The following is a 16,807-nucleotide window of genomic DNA, read 5'->3' on the forward strand; positions in this document are numbered from 1 at the left end:
GGTTTAATGAAGGGCCTGCACTTGTAGTCAGGAACTCTACGTAAGCCTCTGCTTTAGTTATTTCTGAAATACAGTCTTACGTTTTGCTTTCTCAGGATGGTATGGACTGTAATTCTCCTATTTATACCTCCTGCATAACTGAAATGAGAGCCATCAACCACTGCACCCAGCTTAAGAATTATTAACTATGTGGGTATTTGAGGAATGTGGGAAATGTCTGTTCAATTCTTTTAGGCCAGGATGTACACCCTGCCAAGTAACACGTTCTTCTCAGTATTGGAATAATCAGTGATATCTGAAAACAACAGCAGGTGGAAATAATCAAGTCACAAAGAAGGGACATAAATATTGTCAAATGATTTGAGTTATAGTGGGAACTGACAATATTAGAAAACATTTTTCAGAAGATAGTGCATCTAAAAAAAGCCATAGATAGTAACTAGTAATAGGAATTTATTTCTTTAATTTTATTTAAGCTTTAGCAATCTGAGGTAGAATTACAGGAAATGTGAAGAACAAGTCTGGGATATATTTTTCTTATTGTTGTTGTTTTTATTCAGCAAAGCATACATTAAAAAAGCAGAACATCACAAAACCATTCAGCAAACAGAACAGTAAACATGCCACAAAACAAGCCAAACATGGCAAAGTTTCCCAGCTAATGACACATTTTTCCATGGCATGTAGCAGTTACAAAACTCACAAACTTAATAATATGCTCCAAGATTCTATCCAAATGCTTCTTCTGGAGGCATCTTTATTTGGAATCAAGAATCGTGAGTTATAAAACCAAATGGCTTGTAGAATGCAGCTTGCTAAATTAGTCTGTGTTCATACAAACTGGAGTAATCTTGCCCTTTGACAGCTGAAAATATATGCATCTGAATTTCCCCAGGGAGTGGTCCCCAGTTAGTTTGCGTCATGGGTGGGATTAGCAGTGTGGTCATCTTCTGCAGCTGCTTGGCCTTGTCCCCGTTGACTTGGAATCGCAGGAAGCACTCGGTTTGTTCTTAGAGGTTCTCCAGATAGAACTGGGGCAGAGGAAGGGGAGGCATTGAATGAGACACTTAAGATGTAGAAGTGTACTACTTCTTGAGGGGTGGAGATACTTCTAAGAAGTCTTGTTGGCAGCAATTAGGCTCAAGAGGAATAGCTTGAGCCCAATGAGTGCATATCTGTCTAATAGCACATATCTATTCAGTTTTACCCTACATGGTCAGAGATGTCAAATATCCACAAATATAAGACTGCACCAAATTGGATTCCATCACCATTGGGTTGTGTATGCCTGGCATAACACTATGCTTAGGGAGGAACTGTGGTGGACAGTCAAGTTAGCCCAAGGTTTTCAAAAGGATCTCAGACCTTTGTACTGTTTTCATGCAGATCTCCAAAGGTCCTCATGTTTCTGTTATGTTAGGAAGTACCTAGGATGCCCTTCTGTTTTTATTTCCTTTACCAGGGATCTTGCTCTTATCTCCCAAAATTTAATTCTGCAAAACACAGCTTCTGCCTTACCAAACAAAAACTGGCTTCTCCACATTCCACCAGGATTCAAGACACTAAGACTCTTATCTTAACTAGATATCATTGTGACTACAGTCCTGATTCAATGTGGATTTAGAGGTTAGATACTGTGGATTACGCCTGTAGTCTCAGGTACTAAGGAGGCAGAGACTAGGAAGATCACAGTTTGAGGCCAGCCCAGTCAAAAGGTTAGTGAGAGCTCACGTTAATAAACAAGTCTATATGGGCTGGGCTTGAGTAGGAAAACAGGGAGAAAATGAAAGTTCATTAAATGTTGCCTGTTTAATGAGGCAGCTGTCTCAATATACTGCAGGATGTTTTAGATTGGTTTGTTTTGGATAATGTCTCCATATATAATCTGGTTTGGCCTCCAATTCCCAACCCTCCTGCCTCAGCCTCTTGAGTGTTGGAACTATAGGTATGTGTTGGCATACTGGCTTAATATCCTGTAATGTTGCACTTGGATCTGCTATTTACTACCTAAATAATATGGGGATAGCCATGTAACCTTTATGAACTCATTTTCCTATCTATACAAGGGGCATAATAATAATAAAGCTTGCCCCACAGTACAGGTGCAGAATCTCTATGAGTTTGGCCCCGGAATCTACTTTCAATAGGCAATATCAGTAACACACTTAGGCACACTTAAGTATTAAGATCTTTGGTTTAAGAGAATATGTTTATCTTTCACATTTTGGGTTTTTAAAATATAAGATACTATAAAATAAATGAATACTGCCAAATAAATATATCAGGCAAAGTTAGGTATGGTGATGTATACCTGTAAATCCAGCACTAGAAGAGGCTGAGGTGGAATGATTGTGAATTCAAGGCCTGCTAGGCTACAACACGTGATCCTATCTCAGAAAAGATAAACGAACAGCTCCCTCTGTGCTTAGGCGTCATGGGTCATGAGTACAGAGAAGGCATGCATTCCTATGCACTCAACACAATAAGGGAACCAAGGTCAAGGTGACCAATACCAGTAAGAATTTTCAAATGATCTTCTTAAGACATCAAATAATACACAGAAAAACAAACCTATTATTGTTTGTATAGTTCAAATATTTTCTGAATGGAGCAAATATCCACTTTTCAAGAGATTTTTCTTGGAAAGGATTTAGTGTTATCAAGTTTTAATGAGCTTTATTGATTGTCTATTTCCTGCAATTTATAGGTATTGGCACCTAGTGTTATTTTAGAAATGAACATGAACCTAGCCAGAGCAATTAGGCAAGAAGAAAATATAAAGGGGATCCAAATAGGAAAAGATGAAGTTAAACTTTCTCTCTTCGCAGATGACATGATCCTATACCTAAAGAAACCCATAGACTCTACCCCCAAGCTACTAGAGCTGATCCAAAACTTTGGAAAAGTTGCAGGATATAAAATAAACCTTCAAAAATCAATGGCCTTTCTCTATGCTAACAACCCGAAGACCGAGGCTGAAATCAGGAAAGCAACTCCTTTTGCAATAGCCCCCAAAAACATAAAATACCTAGGAATAACCTTAACCAAAGAAGTGAAAGACCTCTTTGATGAGAACTTTAAAAGCTTGAAAAATGAAATTAAGTCAGAACTAAGAAAATGGAGAAACCTCCCATGCTCCTGGATTGGGAGGATTAATATAATCAAAATGGCAATATTGCCAAAAGCTATCTACAAATTCAATGCAATACCCATTAATATCCCAACACCATTCTTTAATGAAATAGAGGAAGCAATCCAGAAATTCATATGGAACAATAAAAGACCTAGAATAGCAAAAACACTCCTAAGCAGAAAGAACAGTGCTGGAGGAATTACAATACCCAACTTCCAGCTGTATTATAAAGCTATAGTAATAAAAACAGCTTGGTATTGGCAACGGAACAGGCATGAAGACCAATGGAACAGAATTGAAGACCCAGAATTGAACCCACAGAACTACGCCTACTTAATCTTTGATAAAGGAGCTAAAACAATAGTATGGAAGAAAGATAGCCTCTTTAACAAGTGGTGCTGGCAAAACTGGCTCAACACATGCAACAAACTAAAACTAGATCCTTATATATCACCCTGCACCAAAATCAATTCCAAATGGATTAAAGACCTTGAAATCAAAACAGACACCCTGAAAACACTAAAGGAAGGAGTAGGAGAAACACTTGGGCTCCTTGGCGCAGGACGGAACTTCCTTAACAAAGACCCAGAAAGGCTACAAATCAAAGAAAAGTTGGACAAATGGGACTGCATCAAACTGCAGAGCTTCTGCACGGCAAAGGACATAGCTCGCAAGATAAACAGAAAGCCCACAGACTGGGAGAAGATCTTTACCGGACATTCAACAGACAAAGGCCTCATCTCTAAAATATATGCAGAATTAAAAAAATTACCTTCTTCCAAAACAAAACTGCAAAGAACCAATAGTCCCCTCATCAAGTGGGCTAAAGACTTACAAAGAAACTTCTCTGATGAGGAAATGAGAATGGCCAAGAGACATATGAAAAAATGCTCTACATCACTGGCCATAAAGGAAATGCAAATCAAAACAACATTGAGATTCCATCTCACCCCAGCAAGAATGTCATATATCAAGAAAACTAATAATAACAATTGTTGGAGGGGATGTGGCCAAAAGGGAACCCTACTTCATTGTTGGTGGGAATGTAAACTGGTTCAGCCACTCTGGCAAGCAATATGGAGATTCCTCAGAAGGCTCAATATAGACCTCCCCTATGACCCAGCAGCCCCACTTTTGGGTGTCTATCCAAAAGACCACAAACAAAATCACAGTAATGCCACCAGCACAACAATGTTCATCGCAGCACAATTTGTCATAGCGAGAATCTGGAACCAACCCAGATGCCCCTCAGTAGACGAATGGATCAGGAAAATGTGGTACATATACACAATGGAATTTTATGCCTCTATCAGAAAGAATGACATTGTTCCATTTGTAAGGAAATGGAAGGACTTGGAAAAAGTTATACTAAGTGAAGTGAGCCAGACTCAAAGAAACATGGACTCTATGGCCTCCCTTATTGGGAATAATTAGTACAGGTTTCGGCTAGTCACAGCAGAGGATCACAAGGCCCAATAGCTATACCCTTATGACCACATAAGATGATGCTAAGTGAAATGAACTCCATGTATGGAAACAATTGTTATATCACAGTTTTAACTACTTTCAACGTCATATGTGTATCTGTAGCTTCTATTATTGATGATGTTCTTGTATCACCTTCCTGTGGTTGTACCTACACTATCTCTGTAATCTTATCTGAGTATATTGGAAACCGTGTTTACTGGTATTGGAAGTAGGTAATTCAAAGGGAATACCAAATTTGAGAGACACAGGGTAAAAAAAGAGAAACAACTACAAAAGCAACACTTGCAAAACTGTTTGGTGTAAGTGAACTGAACACCTCTGGGGGGGGGAAGCAAAAGGGGGGGAGGGAAGGGGGTATGAGGGACAAGGTAACAAACAGTACAAGGCATGTATCCAATGCCTAACGTATGAAACTGTAACCTCTCTGTACATCAGTTTGATAATAAAAATTTGAATAAAAAAATAAAATCCCATATACATTAAAAAAAAAGAAATGAACATGAAGTGAAATAACATTGAGCTATGTCTAGACACGTGCATAGTTGCAAAAGAAGCTCAGGCAGCTTAAGATACTTACATTTTTGGTCTGTTAGGGGAGCCAGGTTGTTCCGAATGAAAGGAAGATCCCTGATTTTGGGTCTGTTTGGGGAGAGATGCTGAAAATTTTGTCCTGGGAACAAACGTTTGTATTAGTTATTTGAGACTCAGTCAAGCACAAATTATAAAATCCAGTGGGCTAGAGAGTCATAAAAGTTGTTACAGATCACTAAGCTGAATGTAACACAAACAATGAAATCAAGACAAGCCACATGAAGCCGCACTTCTAGCAGATTCCGTTTGTTGTTTAAATGAGAAGGAACCAGGAATCATTTTTGGGTGGACTAATGCAAATAGCAATTTATAAGCATGCATAATCAGTCGATAAAGTTTAAAGTTGAAAAAGAATCTAAGTCTGGCGTATCTTTATTTGTCAGTTGTGGGACTTGAACTCAGGGCCTGGATGTTGTCCCTGTGCTCTTTTGCTTAAGGCTAGTGCTCTATAACTTTGAGCCACAGCACCACTTCTGATTTTCTATTGGTTAATTGGAGATAGTCTTGCAGACTTTCCTGAGTAGTTAAGATTTCAGGCATGAGCCACCAGTCCCCAGCCTGGTATAACTTTACACATATCTATCCATTCCATCTTTGGTGAGTGAGTGATGACTACGTTTTTCCTAGAGCAAAGTTTCTCAATCCTTGCTGCACGTGGAAACATATGAGCTCAAATAAACAACTGCTACCTTTTCCACACCCCAGAACAATTAGACCAGAATTTCTAGAGGTGGAATGCCAGATTTTCATCAGCTTCCAAGTAATGCAAATGTACACGGGATTGCAAAACACTGCCCTAGAAAACAGCTGTGTGAGGCTCTGAAGAAATAGCCCCTTTTTAGGACCATAAAACCTGAGGTGGAGAGCTGATAGGAACACTCTTTGGGGAATTGATTGATATCCACCTAGTGTTTGAACTTGGCCATCAACTGGAGCGAGTTGTTTAAAAATTTCAACACACTACTGATTACAAAAGATGGCTATTCTAGGTATCTGAAAATAGACATGCATACACAAAAGTTATCTAAGTACATTTTGAATGTTGACCAAGTAACATAATAGCTAGGTGCTTCCAGCTCCAAGGTCAGCTAGGATTGGGCTGGATTTTCTGCTTCCCCACATTTCAGCTGTGTGATCTTTCTAAGCCCAACTTCCAACTATATACAATAGGGAAAAACTGTATCTGCTTTTCTAGTAATTAATAAACTGGAAAATATAAAGTATTTAGCTTAAAAGCTAAAGGAAAACAACCAACATTATTTTTTTTAAAAGAGAGAGATTTGATGCTAGTATGAAAGGACTTGAAACATTTTAGCAATGTTCATGAAGTTAAAGTCTTCTGTTTGGACAAATTAGTTTTTGGCATAAGATAAAAGAATTAGTCATGATTCCATCTACTTAAACAAATTAACAGGTTTTGTAGGGGAACTACCTAAGCAGTATCATTTGATGGAGACTGAACAAAATTTCCCTCCTCCTCCTCCTCCTCCTCCCCCTCCCCCTCCCCCTCCCCTTCCCCCTCCCCCTATTCCCCCTCCTCCTCCTCCTCCTCCTTCCCCCCTTTTTTTTAATGGTACTGGGTATTAAACTCAAGGCCTCCAGCATGCTAGGCAAGTGCTCTACCACTTGAGTTATGCCTTTAGTCCTTTTGTTTGTATTTTGTTTTGGGGGCTGGGTCTCAGTAACTCTTCCAGGACTGGCTTGCAGACCCCTTGTGTCTGCCTCTTGATTAGCTGGGATTACAGGCATGAGCCATCACACTTTATTTTTATTTTATTCCTTTAACTTTGAAAGTCAAACAACACCAGGAGCCATTATTTATTGAAAAAAGGAAACAGGGAAAAGAAATTCTTGGGTAGAACCAAAGTAGGGCTGGGAATGTGGCTTAATGGTAGAGGGCTTGCCTAGCATGCATAAAGCCCTGGGTTCAATTCCTCAACACTTCATAAACAAAAAAGCCAGAAGTGGCGCTGTGGCTCAAGTGGTTAGAGTGCTAGCCTTGAGCAAAAAGAAGCCAGGGACAGTGCTCAGGCCCTGAGTCCCAAGCCCCAGAACTGACCAAAAACAAAACAAAACAAAACAAAACAAAGTGGTTCATCTATTGAATGCAAGTGCACATGTTTGCAAGATTAAGCAATGACTTTGGTAACTATAAATAGTGTTTATTGAACACTTTCTATGATCTGGGCTGGGATAACTGCTGCAGGCGTCATCTCATTTAGTCCTGGTTGCCATCTTTCCTCCAGAGATGGGTACCATTGTCTTCCTCATTTTACCATGTGCTTGGAGGTCACATTCTGGGAAGAGCCAGTTTGTCAGACCAGGTTTGCCTGTCTCTAGCCCCACCCTCTCCTCCATCCCTTGGTGTCAAGTCATTCATCTACTGAGAAGCCACTGTCACACTGTGTTCCAGACTGAAGGGCACACCGAAGGGCGGGGGGTACTTCCTCGTGCTCAGCAGGGCTGTAACTTATGTGGTATTCAAGACAGGCAAACTCAGTAATTACAAAGCCCCAACACAGTGCTGGGATGCATGCGAGGACATTGCTGTGGAATGGGGTCTGCCATATACCTAACCACTTCCTAGCTAATCGGTGACCTTGGGCAGGGGAGTGGAGCTCTGTGAGTCTCACTCTTTTCACTTATGGGATGAGGGTAAAAACTCCCCTGCCTTGAAAACGGAAGCCCTCCACAAGATGGGGATAATTGTATTATGAACAGGAAGGAAGAGCCACCCTTCCTATAGGGCTCAGCTGACTTGTCTTCCCCTGTTTTTGTTTGATACAGGGTCTCACTATGTAGCCCAGGTTGCCTTCTACTTGAGATCCTCCTGTGCCTGCCCTCCCAGTGCTGGAGTGACAGGGGTGTGCCACCAGGCCTGGCTTGAGCTGGCTCTTAGAATATTGGAGGAATTGGTCACGCTCAACAGTGGAGAGAGGCTAAAATAGAAATGTACGCAAAAGAGTCACATAGTGAAAAGGTGACTTTCCAGGAACTGAGAAATATTCAAGGAACTGGTGAGGCCCAGGATGTGGGGGCCTGAGGAGAGAGAAATCCCAAGTGACACACAACTCAGACAACACAGAGGGCTGTGTTTGTCCAGTCTACGAATTTAGCTTTTGTCCTGGAAATTGAGAAAGCTGCTGATGCTTTTAAACAGAAAGGTCAGAGGATCTGACCTGCTCAGCCAGAAGAGTGTATTGTTGCTGGGATAATCTAGAAACTTCTGGAGAAGGAAGTTCTCCCTGGAGGGAGAAAGGAAGTGAGCACTTTGTTCTTGTGATGCCTTGTAAATAACTAGGCTAGCAGAAAACACTGCAGAGCTTTCTGTTCCATTTTCTCTGAAAGCCGCTCACAATAAATTAAGCAGAGGTGCTCCAACTCATTAGAATAAGTGCCTCATCCCCATCTGTCATCTAGTTTGCTGACAGGTCTCAATAAATGTTAAGTAATCATCATTGCAGCTAACTGTTCAGAGTTGCTGATGTAAGCACAGGACAGCAGCTGCCTAGAATTGAAATAGTGGCACTGTTAACCTGCATTAGCTTTCTACTGAACCTAGGCAGGAAAGGAGAAAATGCCAAAGCAAAAGGAACTACCCAAGTTCAAGTGAGTGGCCCAATTGTCTGATGTATGGTATTATGTTGCTTTACCTCATTAAGGTAGAAATTATTGTAGAAATCTGCTCAATTTCAACATGCCTGGACTTAACAACTTAAACCCCTTCAGGAAACCCTTCCGCTTTAATGCAGAAGGCTCAGTAGTTCTAAAACCAATGGATCACGTGGGGATTAAAGTGATCACATGAATACAGTCTGTAAGGCAGGGAAATCTTTTCATTTAGTGGAGAACCATGTAATTGATGAGAAAAATGACATGAGTGGTAACTGGTAGGAATGCCAATAAACTGGACTTCAAGATTTAAAGAGAGGAATATATTACTCTTCCCAAATAAAACCACATTTTCTGATTTAGGAAATCTGTGTTCAAGTTTGAAATATATCACGAATAGGCTACAAGATAGAACAAGTCATTGAACTTTTCCAGCACAGGTAAACTGTGACTGGAAAGGATCCCGTGAGACAAATATAGTCCCAGCTCCTATGTTCAGGGGGCCAGAACACCTGGTCCATAAATATAACATTTCTTGACTTATCAATTTGACTTCATCTAGGAAAACAGACACCTATAGTTCTTTCAAGCGGAGGGAAATTTGTATAGAAAATCAGTTATGCCCATGACAGAAAAGCTGGGAAGCCAAACAGAGGGACAGTGAATAATAAGTGAGAGGCTGGCCATAGGTGGAAGGATACAGGAAAATATGGTGGCACTAAGTAAAGCCCTGAAGCTTAGCAGAAGCTAGCACCACAGGGACAGGGGACACACATGGAGGGAGCTGAATGAGATGGAGCTTGGTGGAGATTCCATGGGAAGCAAGGACAGCATGGAGACCTGATCGTTTTCTCCTTCTTTCAATCTTCTGCTCATTATATTGGACTGCCTCAAGCCTAGGAAGTGTAGCTCTTTGAGATACATTTTTTTCCTTCGTTCGTTCGTTCCTTCCTTCCTTCGTTCCTTCCTTCGTTCCTTCCTTCGTTCCTTCCTTCCTTCCTTCGTTCGTTCGTTCCTTCCTTCCTTCCTTCCTTCCTTCCTTCCTTCCTTCCTTCCTTCCTTCCTTCCTTCCTTCCTCCCTCCCTTCATCTCTCCCTCCCTTTCTTGAATGCCCAACTTAAATTTCATTATCTTTAAAATAAAAGTTATCTGTAGCTTTGTCACAGGTGATGAGGAAATCTCCAGGGATGACAGAAACTTAGCAGGAGGAACCTTATTCAAGGGAGTGGGTCCTTAAATGTGTTTCCTCTAGAGCTATATATTACACTGAGCCCTCGTCATCTCTGCCTCTTGTTCACAAGTTGAGCCATGTTTCTCCATACATGCCTCCTACTGATGTTCATTTTTTCATAGGTCCAGAGCCAAGTGGACTGGCTGAAGTCTCTGAAATCATGAGCCAAAATTAGTCCTTTAAACTGAAAGGCTTAGAGAGATGAATCTGGACCTAAATGGGAGGGCTCAGGAGCCTCCTTTTAACCATGGATATACGTTACCTTTGAGGAAATCAGACACTCAATAATCATTTACTGAGTTATTGGATGGCCAAGGTTCTTTCCATTTTAAAACCCCATGACTTTGTGTTCTAACATGAGAAAAAAAATCACTTTAAAGTCAGCTTGGGGTCAGGGCTGTGAGCTGCTGAGCAGTGGTAAGAATGCATGCAGAGCATATGTAATGGCTTGCATTTGATTTTCAACAACAAAAAAGTCAGTTGCCAATCATTTTAGTAAATTAATTTTCCTTAAAGCTTCTTTAAAAGCTAAAGATTCAGGAGATTCGGCTTATCATGACTTAGTTTCCTTCAATATCTGACTCGTAGAATGATCACTAACTGTTGAAAAAAATACATGCATTGATATAAGCACAACTAATTTCTTAAGAATCCCTTGAAGAGTGTTGCTTCTCCTTTCTGCTATTCTGCTGCCCTAGGACTTTTCTGATTGCTTTCTTGGGGGACTAAGCAATGCTCTTACCAAATGTATTAAATGTCTAAATTATTTTACTTCAATATAAAAATTGTACGAGACAGATTCTTCTAGTTTTATATCCAACATAAAGCTAATATTTTTGTTCTCCTTTTGAAACAGAACTCCCATTCTGGACAGACAATATTCTCAGCTGTGAGACTACAACTCCAGTCTTCCTTGCTGATAAGGCATGAATGTGTAACAAAAGTCCTGGCCAATGAGATGCAAGCAATAAATTCCATGGAATTTATTCAGCTGGGACATCCACCTTCTCTTCCCCTCCCTTCCTCCTGCCCATCAGCTATTGAATGTGTCATGAGCTGGAGAGAAGAAGCCATAGGTTAGGCCTTGGGTCATACAGAAGGAAGGAGCCTGAGTTACTGGGGATTACAGACTAAATACCTACTTTGATATCTCATGTAGATTAAAACGACTATTTTTTGTGTGTGTGTGCCAGTCTTGGAGCTTGAACTCAGGGCATGGATACTGTCCCTGAGCTTCTTTTACTCAAGGCTAGCCTCTATGACTTGAGCCACAGCGCCATTTCCAGCTTTTTCTGTTTATGTGGTACTGAGGAATCGAACCCAGGGCTTCCTGTAGGCTAGGCAAGCACTCTACCACTATGCCACATTCCCAATCCTGACACACTATTGTTTGATTGGCTGAAACTTTTTACTGGTAATTTACTAACAAAGTTTAGAATTGTAAATATTGTATGTCTTGCATCTTTTGAGGCTCAGAAGCATCTCTCATGGAGCCAGTAAAAAAAAAATATATATATATATATATATATACATATATATATATATATATGAATGACGACACTCTCTGAGACTCAATGGAAGGCAAGCACATAATTCTAACATGATTATCAGTCCACAAAGACAGTTAGCCTAGTCTCATTCCCCTAACCAGGATATTGTACTTCTTCCCTACCTGAGTGCCTGTTATGCCCCTCCGTTATCTGTTTGTTTGGAGGACACACAATTGACCAACATGTTATTAGTCTCACACTGACTTTGTTGAAGATAACACCTCCAACACTTGGTTGAACTGTGGATTGTGGTGATAATGGTTGCTTAGGTTACTCTTCAGGGGCTTAGTGAATGATTTTGTTGACTCCACTGATTCTTCACCCAGGTGTCTGATGGGTGGTCTTTCATTTCAAAAAGTAAAAACTCCACCCTCCGATCACGTGAACATACCATAGGATATGTGTCCCATGAAGTTTGACTTTGTGTGGGCATACCACCGACCATGTCACCTCCAATCACCTTTGCCCTACACTTTCTATCCCAGAATGACTTTATCCCATAAATGCCCCAAATGCTATGCTCAAGGAAGTGATTGGAGATTTGAGCACATCCATGCCTGGTCACATTGTAAATAAACTGGCTACTTTGCAGAAATCATTGTATCAGTGATTGGTATGCTGTGCAGAAAGCAAAACATGACTTTCAAAATGCATTTGAAAAGGGAAGGTATTAGCTTGGACAGGACTAATTCCAGAAAGCAAGCTGAAGCCTTGGAGGCAGCTAGCATCTCAAAAGATGGCGGAATAATGAATTCCCTTCATCTTTCTGCAGCAAAACTATAAAACCCTTACCCATGCCATTAGCCAAGGGCTCAGTGATTTATGAGGGAAGCTAAGCCTTCAGTGTTTACCTCAGATACTAGGACTCATCTATATTTGTCCTAGCTTAAATATGTGTGCAAAGGGAGCCATACTTTCATTCAAGATCTTCATGTACCAGGCATATACCCATAAAGTAAGAGAGCCCAGCTCATTGCGTGTTAACAAGGAAGGAATGTTCTAAAAGAACCATGGCTCTCACCTAATAAAACATGTATTATCATCTTCACCTTTGATTTTTCTGCTTTTAATGGGAATATGGGTTCAAGAGATAGTTTTCTCTCTTAATCCTACTATTAGACAAAAATGAGAGCAGAAATATGTTGTTAAAAATAAGTGATATGGGTCTGGTACTAGTGGCTCATGCCTGCAATCCCAGCTACTCCATGAGATTGAGATCCAGACCCTCATAGATTGGAGGCCAGCCTTGCTGACAAGTCTTTGAGAATCCATCTCCAAATAGCCAATAAAAAGTCAGGTTGGAGGTATAGCTCAATTTGAGAGCACCAGCCAATCCAGCAAGCCAAGGAAGTATAAGGCTGATTTCAAATAAGTAGTACCAACTAAGTTGAACTGGGAGCAGTGGTCCTCAAGATGACAGGGGTTTCTCAGATCTAGCCAGTTACTGCCATAAGGGAATTCAGTGCTGTTGGATTTTTCAATTTCTCAAAGGAAACTAGCAATTTTGTATTTGTTATGTAAATTGTCATAAGTTTTAGAAATTGGCAACGAATCCATTTAGAAACAAATGACCATGCTATGTGTCTGAACTGATTTTAACTGCTTTGTAGCCCCAGAGGCCTTAGAAACAGAATCACTTGCAGATGTTTTAAAATAAATTGTTTCATGTGATGCTTCTACTTATAAGACAGAGAATATATACATATACATCAATATGCTGTTAAAAAATATAAATACTGCCCAACGCTGGTGGCTCACGTCTGTAATCCTAACTACTTAGGAGGCTAAGATCTGAGGACCGTGGTTCAAAGCCAGCCCAGGCAGGAAAGTCTGTGAGACTCTTATCTTCAACTGACCATGAGAAAGCTGGAAGTGGTGCTGTGGCTCAAGTGGTAGAGAACTGGCCTTGAGCTGAAGAGCTCAAGGACAGCACGCCGGCCCAGAGTTTAATCCCCATGACCAATGAAGTAGATACCTGTATTGTGTGAGTGAAATATCTTTGGAAGGATAATAAAATATATTAATAGCACTGGTAACTTTGGGTGAGGAGCTCTGAGTAGTTAAGGGAAGAGACAGGAAGGAATATTGCCAAGTAGTCCATTACATATAGTGAGACTTAAATAATGAATATGCAAATGTGTGGTTTGACACTGCCATTTCCCTTCCTTTCTCACCAATGTTTGGTTCTTTAGGTATGGGGTAGGCACTGAATACTGATTTCAGAACAGGCCACCTCACAAACAAATCAGGGGCTTGTGAGTGATTTTTGTCACATCCTCTGGTTAAGACTCCTTTCTAGTAAAAATAGCAATATTCTTGCTCTATGCTGGGAGACACCACACATACTTGCTGGGAAGATGAAAAGGACACAGTTACCTGATCACTTTCAAGGCAGAAAAGCAGAACTGTTCCCATCACCTGGAAAGCCCCAATTCCATGGCCGTCACTCGTGTAATTCTTTCCCTGCTGTGGAGGCCACTGACCTTTCAATTCCTAGCCTGAACTTGTGTTTCCTGTAAAAGGCTGCCAGGAAGGGAGAAACAAGCAAGGGCATTACCTGGTGAGGTAAGATGAGGAAGATGTGGTGGCCCAGGGAGCTCCTGGTGACCAGGCCGGGCAGCAAGCAGCCTGTCTAACAGCTTATCAGAAGAAGACACAGTCCAAGCTTTGTAGGAGAACACCTGATTAGAATCACTTTTCCAAGAGTTATCAAAGATCTGGCAGCCAGTTCTGTTATTTAATAAATCCTGCTCACTTCGACTTTTCTGAGATCGCTGGGTAGTTTGCTGAGCACCGGAGCTCAGCCCAGCCTGGGAAGTGGCCCCCTGGGAGGCTGTCAGGAAGTTATTGCCCAGGGTGATGGGTGGGAGACTCTGTGCTCTGATTGGTGGAAGCCCCTTCCGGACCACTGATTTCTTTTCTGACAAGTGGTACTTTGAATTCTCTGAGGTCCTCTTCTTAAAATCAACCATAGCTACCTGGTCACTAGGCTGGTCTTGGCAGTTGGTATCCACGATGCTGTCAAAGGTGGTAATGATGTCATCGACTTCTGAGGCATCCTCCTCTCTGGGTGGGTTTCTGCTGTGATCCTTCTGATAGGCCTTTTGCTCTTCTTTCTTATTTTTGCAGAAGATTTGGTTGAGCATGCTGAAGCGTCCTTCCTTCTTTGGGGGTCTACTGTTCTGGGAAGGAAGGGGTCGAGCAGGCTCTGCTCTATGGAAATATAAAGGAACAAGGGTAGTACGTGAGGATATAAAGGGGAGGAAGTATCACTACTAAAATACTGGCCCCTCATTCTATCTGCTTGCTGAGCTTGTATGGGATCATGTATAGAGCTTCCCAGGTGGAATTTTTGCTCACTTAGTACAGTGAAGTTAGATCTTTCTTGCTCCATAGGGCTTGACTTTGACAATTTACCCCTAGTTGACCTGTTTTTACTAAGATTAATTCAGGTCAAAAGAGCTTAAAAGTATTACTATTCTCTCTTCTCAAGCACAAGCTTTATGTAAAGAGATCAACTCTAGGAGTGAGTTTAGGCTTTGCCTCAGAGAATGATGGAAGCTGCCGGGTAAGGAAATGTGTCTTTGGGCCTTTTCTAAATGCGATCCCAGAGAATCGAAGCAGAGCCTGATTTGTCCATCACATAACTCTGCCTAATTTATGCTGCTTCTCTCCTTTTCTGTTTTCTAACACATTTGTCAATGAAAAATACTTTTTTAATTAAAAAAAGAGTGCACTAAGTTGGGTGCTGGTGGCTCAGGCCTGCAATCCTAGCTACTCAGGAGGCTGAGATTTGAATATTGCAGTTTAAAGCCAGCCTGGACAGGAAAGTCTGTGAGACTCTCCAATTAACACACACACACACACACACACACACACACACACACACACACAGCAGAGTGGGAGAGATCTAGCCTTACACAGAAAAGCCCAGGGACAGGCCCAGGCTCAGAGTTCAAGGCCCCAAACCAGCACAAATAACAGTACACTAAAGGTCTCCTCGGGAGAAGCCTTGGCTGAGGTATGAGTGCCATGTTTGGGCGTGGCAGCAGAGGAAAGCAAGCAGCTGGACATACAGGCAACTGCTACAAGGAAAAGGTCAGCAGTGTGTGGCTGGCTCTGTTTACAACTTACAAGGAGTTCCCCGCCCTCCCCCCACTACCCTGCTTTTGTTCCTTGGAAACTGTGCCATTCTCTTTTGAAGCCACAATGGAGTTAATGCTTCCTGTGGTATGAATTAATGATGAAACCTGACCTACACACTGCCCAGGAGTCAGACTGCAGCATTTCCCTTTGGAGTGAGGTATTGTAATCTGTCACTTGAAATGTTTTCTTTACAGTCACACAGTGCATGGTGGTCCTCACTTATTCCCATGATATGTTGTGATCATTCTTTCACCTTGCCTACATTTTTTGAAGTATTAAAACCAGCTTCTCTACTCTCAGGCCTCCTACGGAAAACCTCAGAGGACCTCCAAAATTCTTTCAAGTTTTCTTATGCAGAATATGGTTCCAGTACTAATGAAGACTATTTCAGTATCTGGTATAACTATGCCTTCTTTTGTTACAGGCTATGATGTCACTCAGTAGGTTTCTCCACACATCACTAAAACCCTGGGGAGGTATTCCCAAGACTCTTTTAGGAGTTTCATGAGATTAAAGCTATATTCATAATAATATCAAATTATCTCTTCGCATAATGCTGGTATAGGCCCCAACAGTAGCATCAGTACATATGCGGTTTAAATAGGCACTTAACTCATCATTGTCCTGTCAGGGCACTAAAACTTAACCATTGCCTCCAGTATATGTTGTTTTGTATACTGGTCCTGGGGGCTTGAAATCATGTCCTGCCTTCTGTTCCTTAGCCTTTTAGCTCAAGGTGGTGGATGCTCTACCACTTGAGCCATAGCTCTACTTCCAGCTTTTTGGTAGTTAATTTGATAGAAGATTCTCACAGACTTTTCTGCATGGGCTGACTTCAAACTTCACACTCAGCCACCTGAATAGCTGGGATTATAGGCATATGCCACTGGCCCCTGGCAACACAGTAATTTTTGAGAGTGTAACAGTGTCCTGAGAACACAGTTTGAGAACTGATGATTTAGGCAAAAGGGGATTAAGACGTCATGGTACCATAAGAAAAAGAAAGGGAAGAAAAGGGAAGCAGAAGATCAAGCCCCGTGAATGAAGGATGGATTC

General features: G+C 41.3%; 1 protein-coding gene across 2 annotated transcripts in view; it reads right to left on the reverse strand.

The window, feature by feature from the left end:
- Positions 1–688: 688 nt before the first annotated feature.
- Positions 689–16,807, reverse strand: part of Ankrd55 (ankyrin repeat domain 55) — an 85,006-nt gene continuing 68,887 nt past the window's right edge. Inside the window, exons 8-11 of one of the 2 annotated variants that reach the window (XM_048368189.1) lie at positions 14,163–14,818; positions 7,790–7,795; positions 5,199–5,291; positions 689–1,031 (exon numbers count right to left, since the gene is read on the reverse strand). In XM_048368189.1, the coding sequence (XP_048224146.1) occupies positions 910–1,031; positions 5,199–5,291; positions 7,790–7,795; positions 14,163–14,818 (877 nt within the window). In that variant the 3' untranslated portion in view covers positions 689–909. The remainder of the gene's footprint in view (positions 1,032–5,198; positions 5,292–7,789; positions 7,796–14,162; positions 14,819–16,807) is intronic. The other variant, XM_048368188.1, reaches the window with a different exon arrangement.

This window comes from Perognathus longimembris, chromosome 19, assembly GCF_023159225.1.
Source record: "Perognathus longimembris pacificus isolate PPM17 chromosome 19, ASM2315922v1, whole genome shotgun sequence".
Taxonomy (NCBI): domain Eukaryota; kingdom Metazoa; phylum Chordata; class Mammalia; order Rodentia; family Heteromyidae; genus Perognathus; species Perognathus longimembris.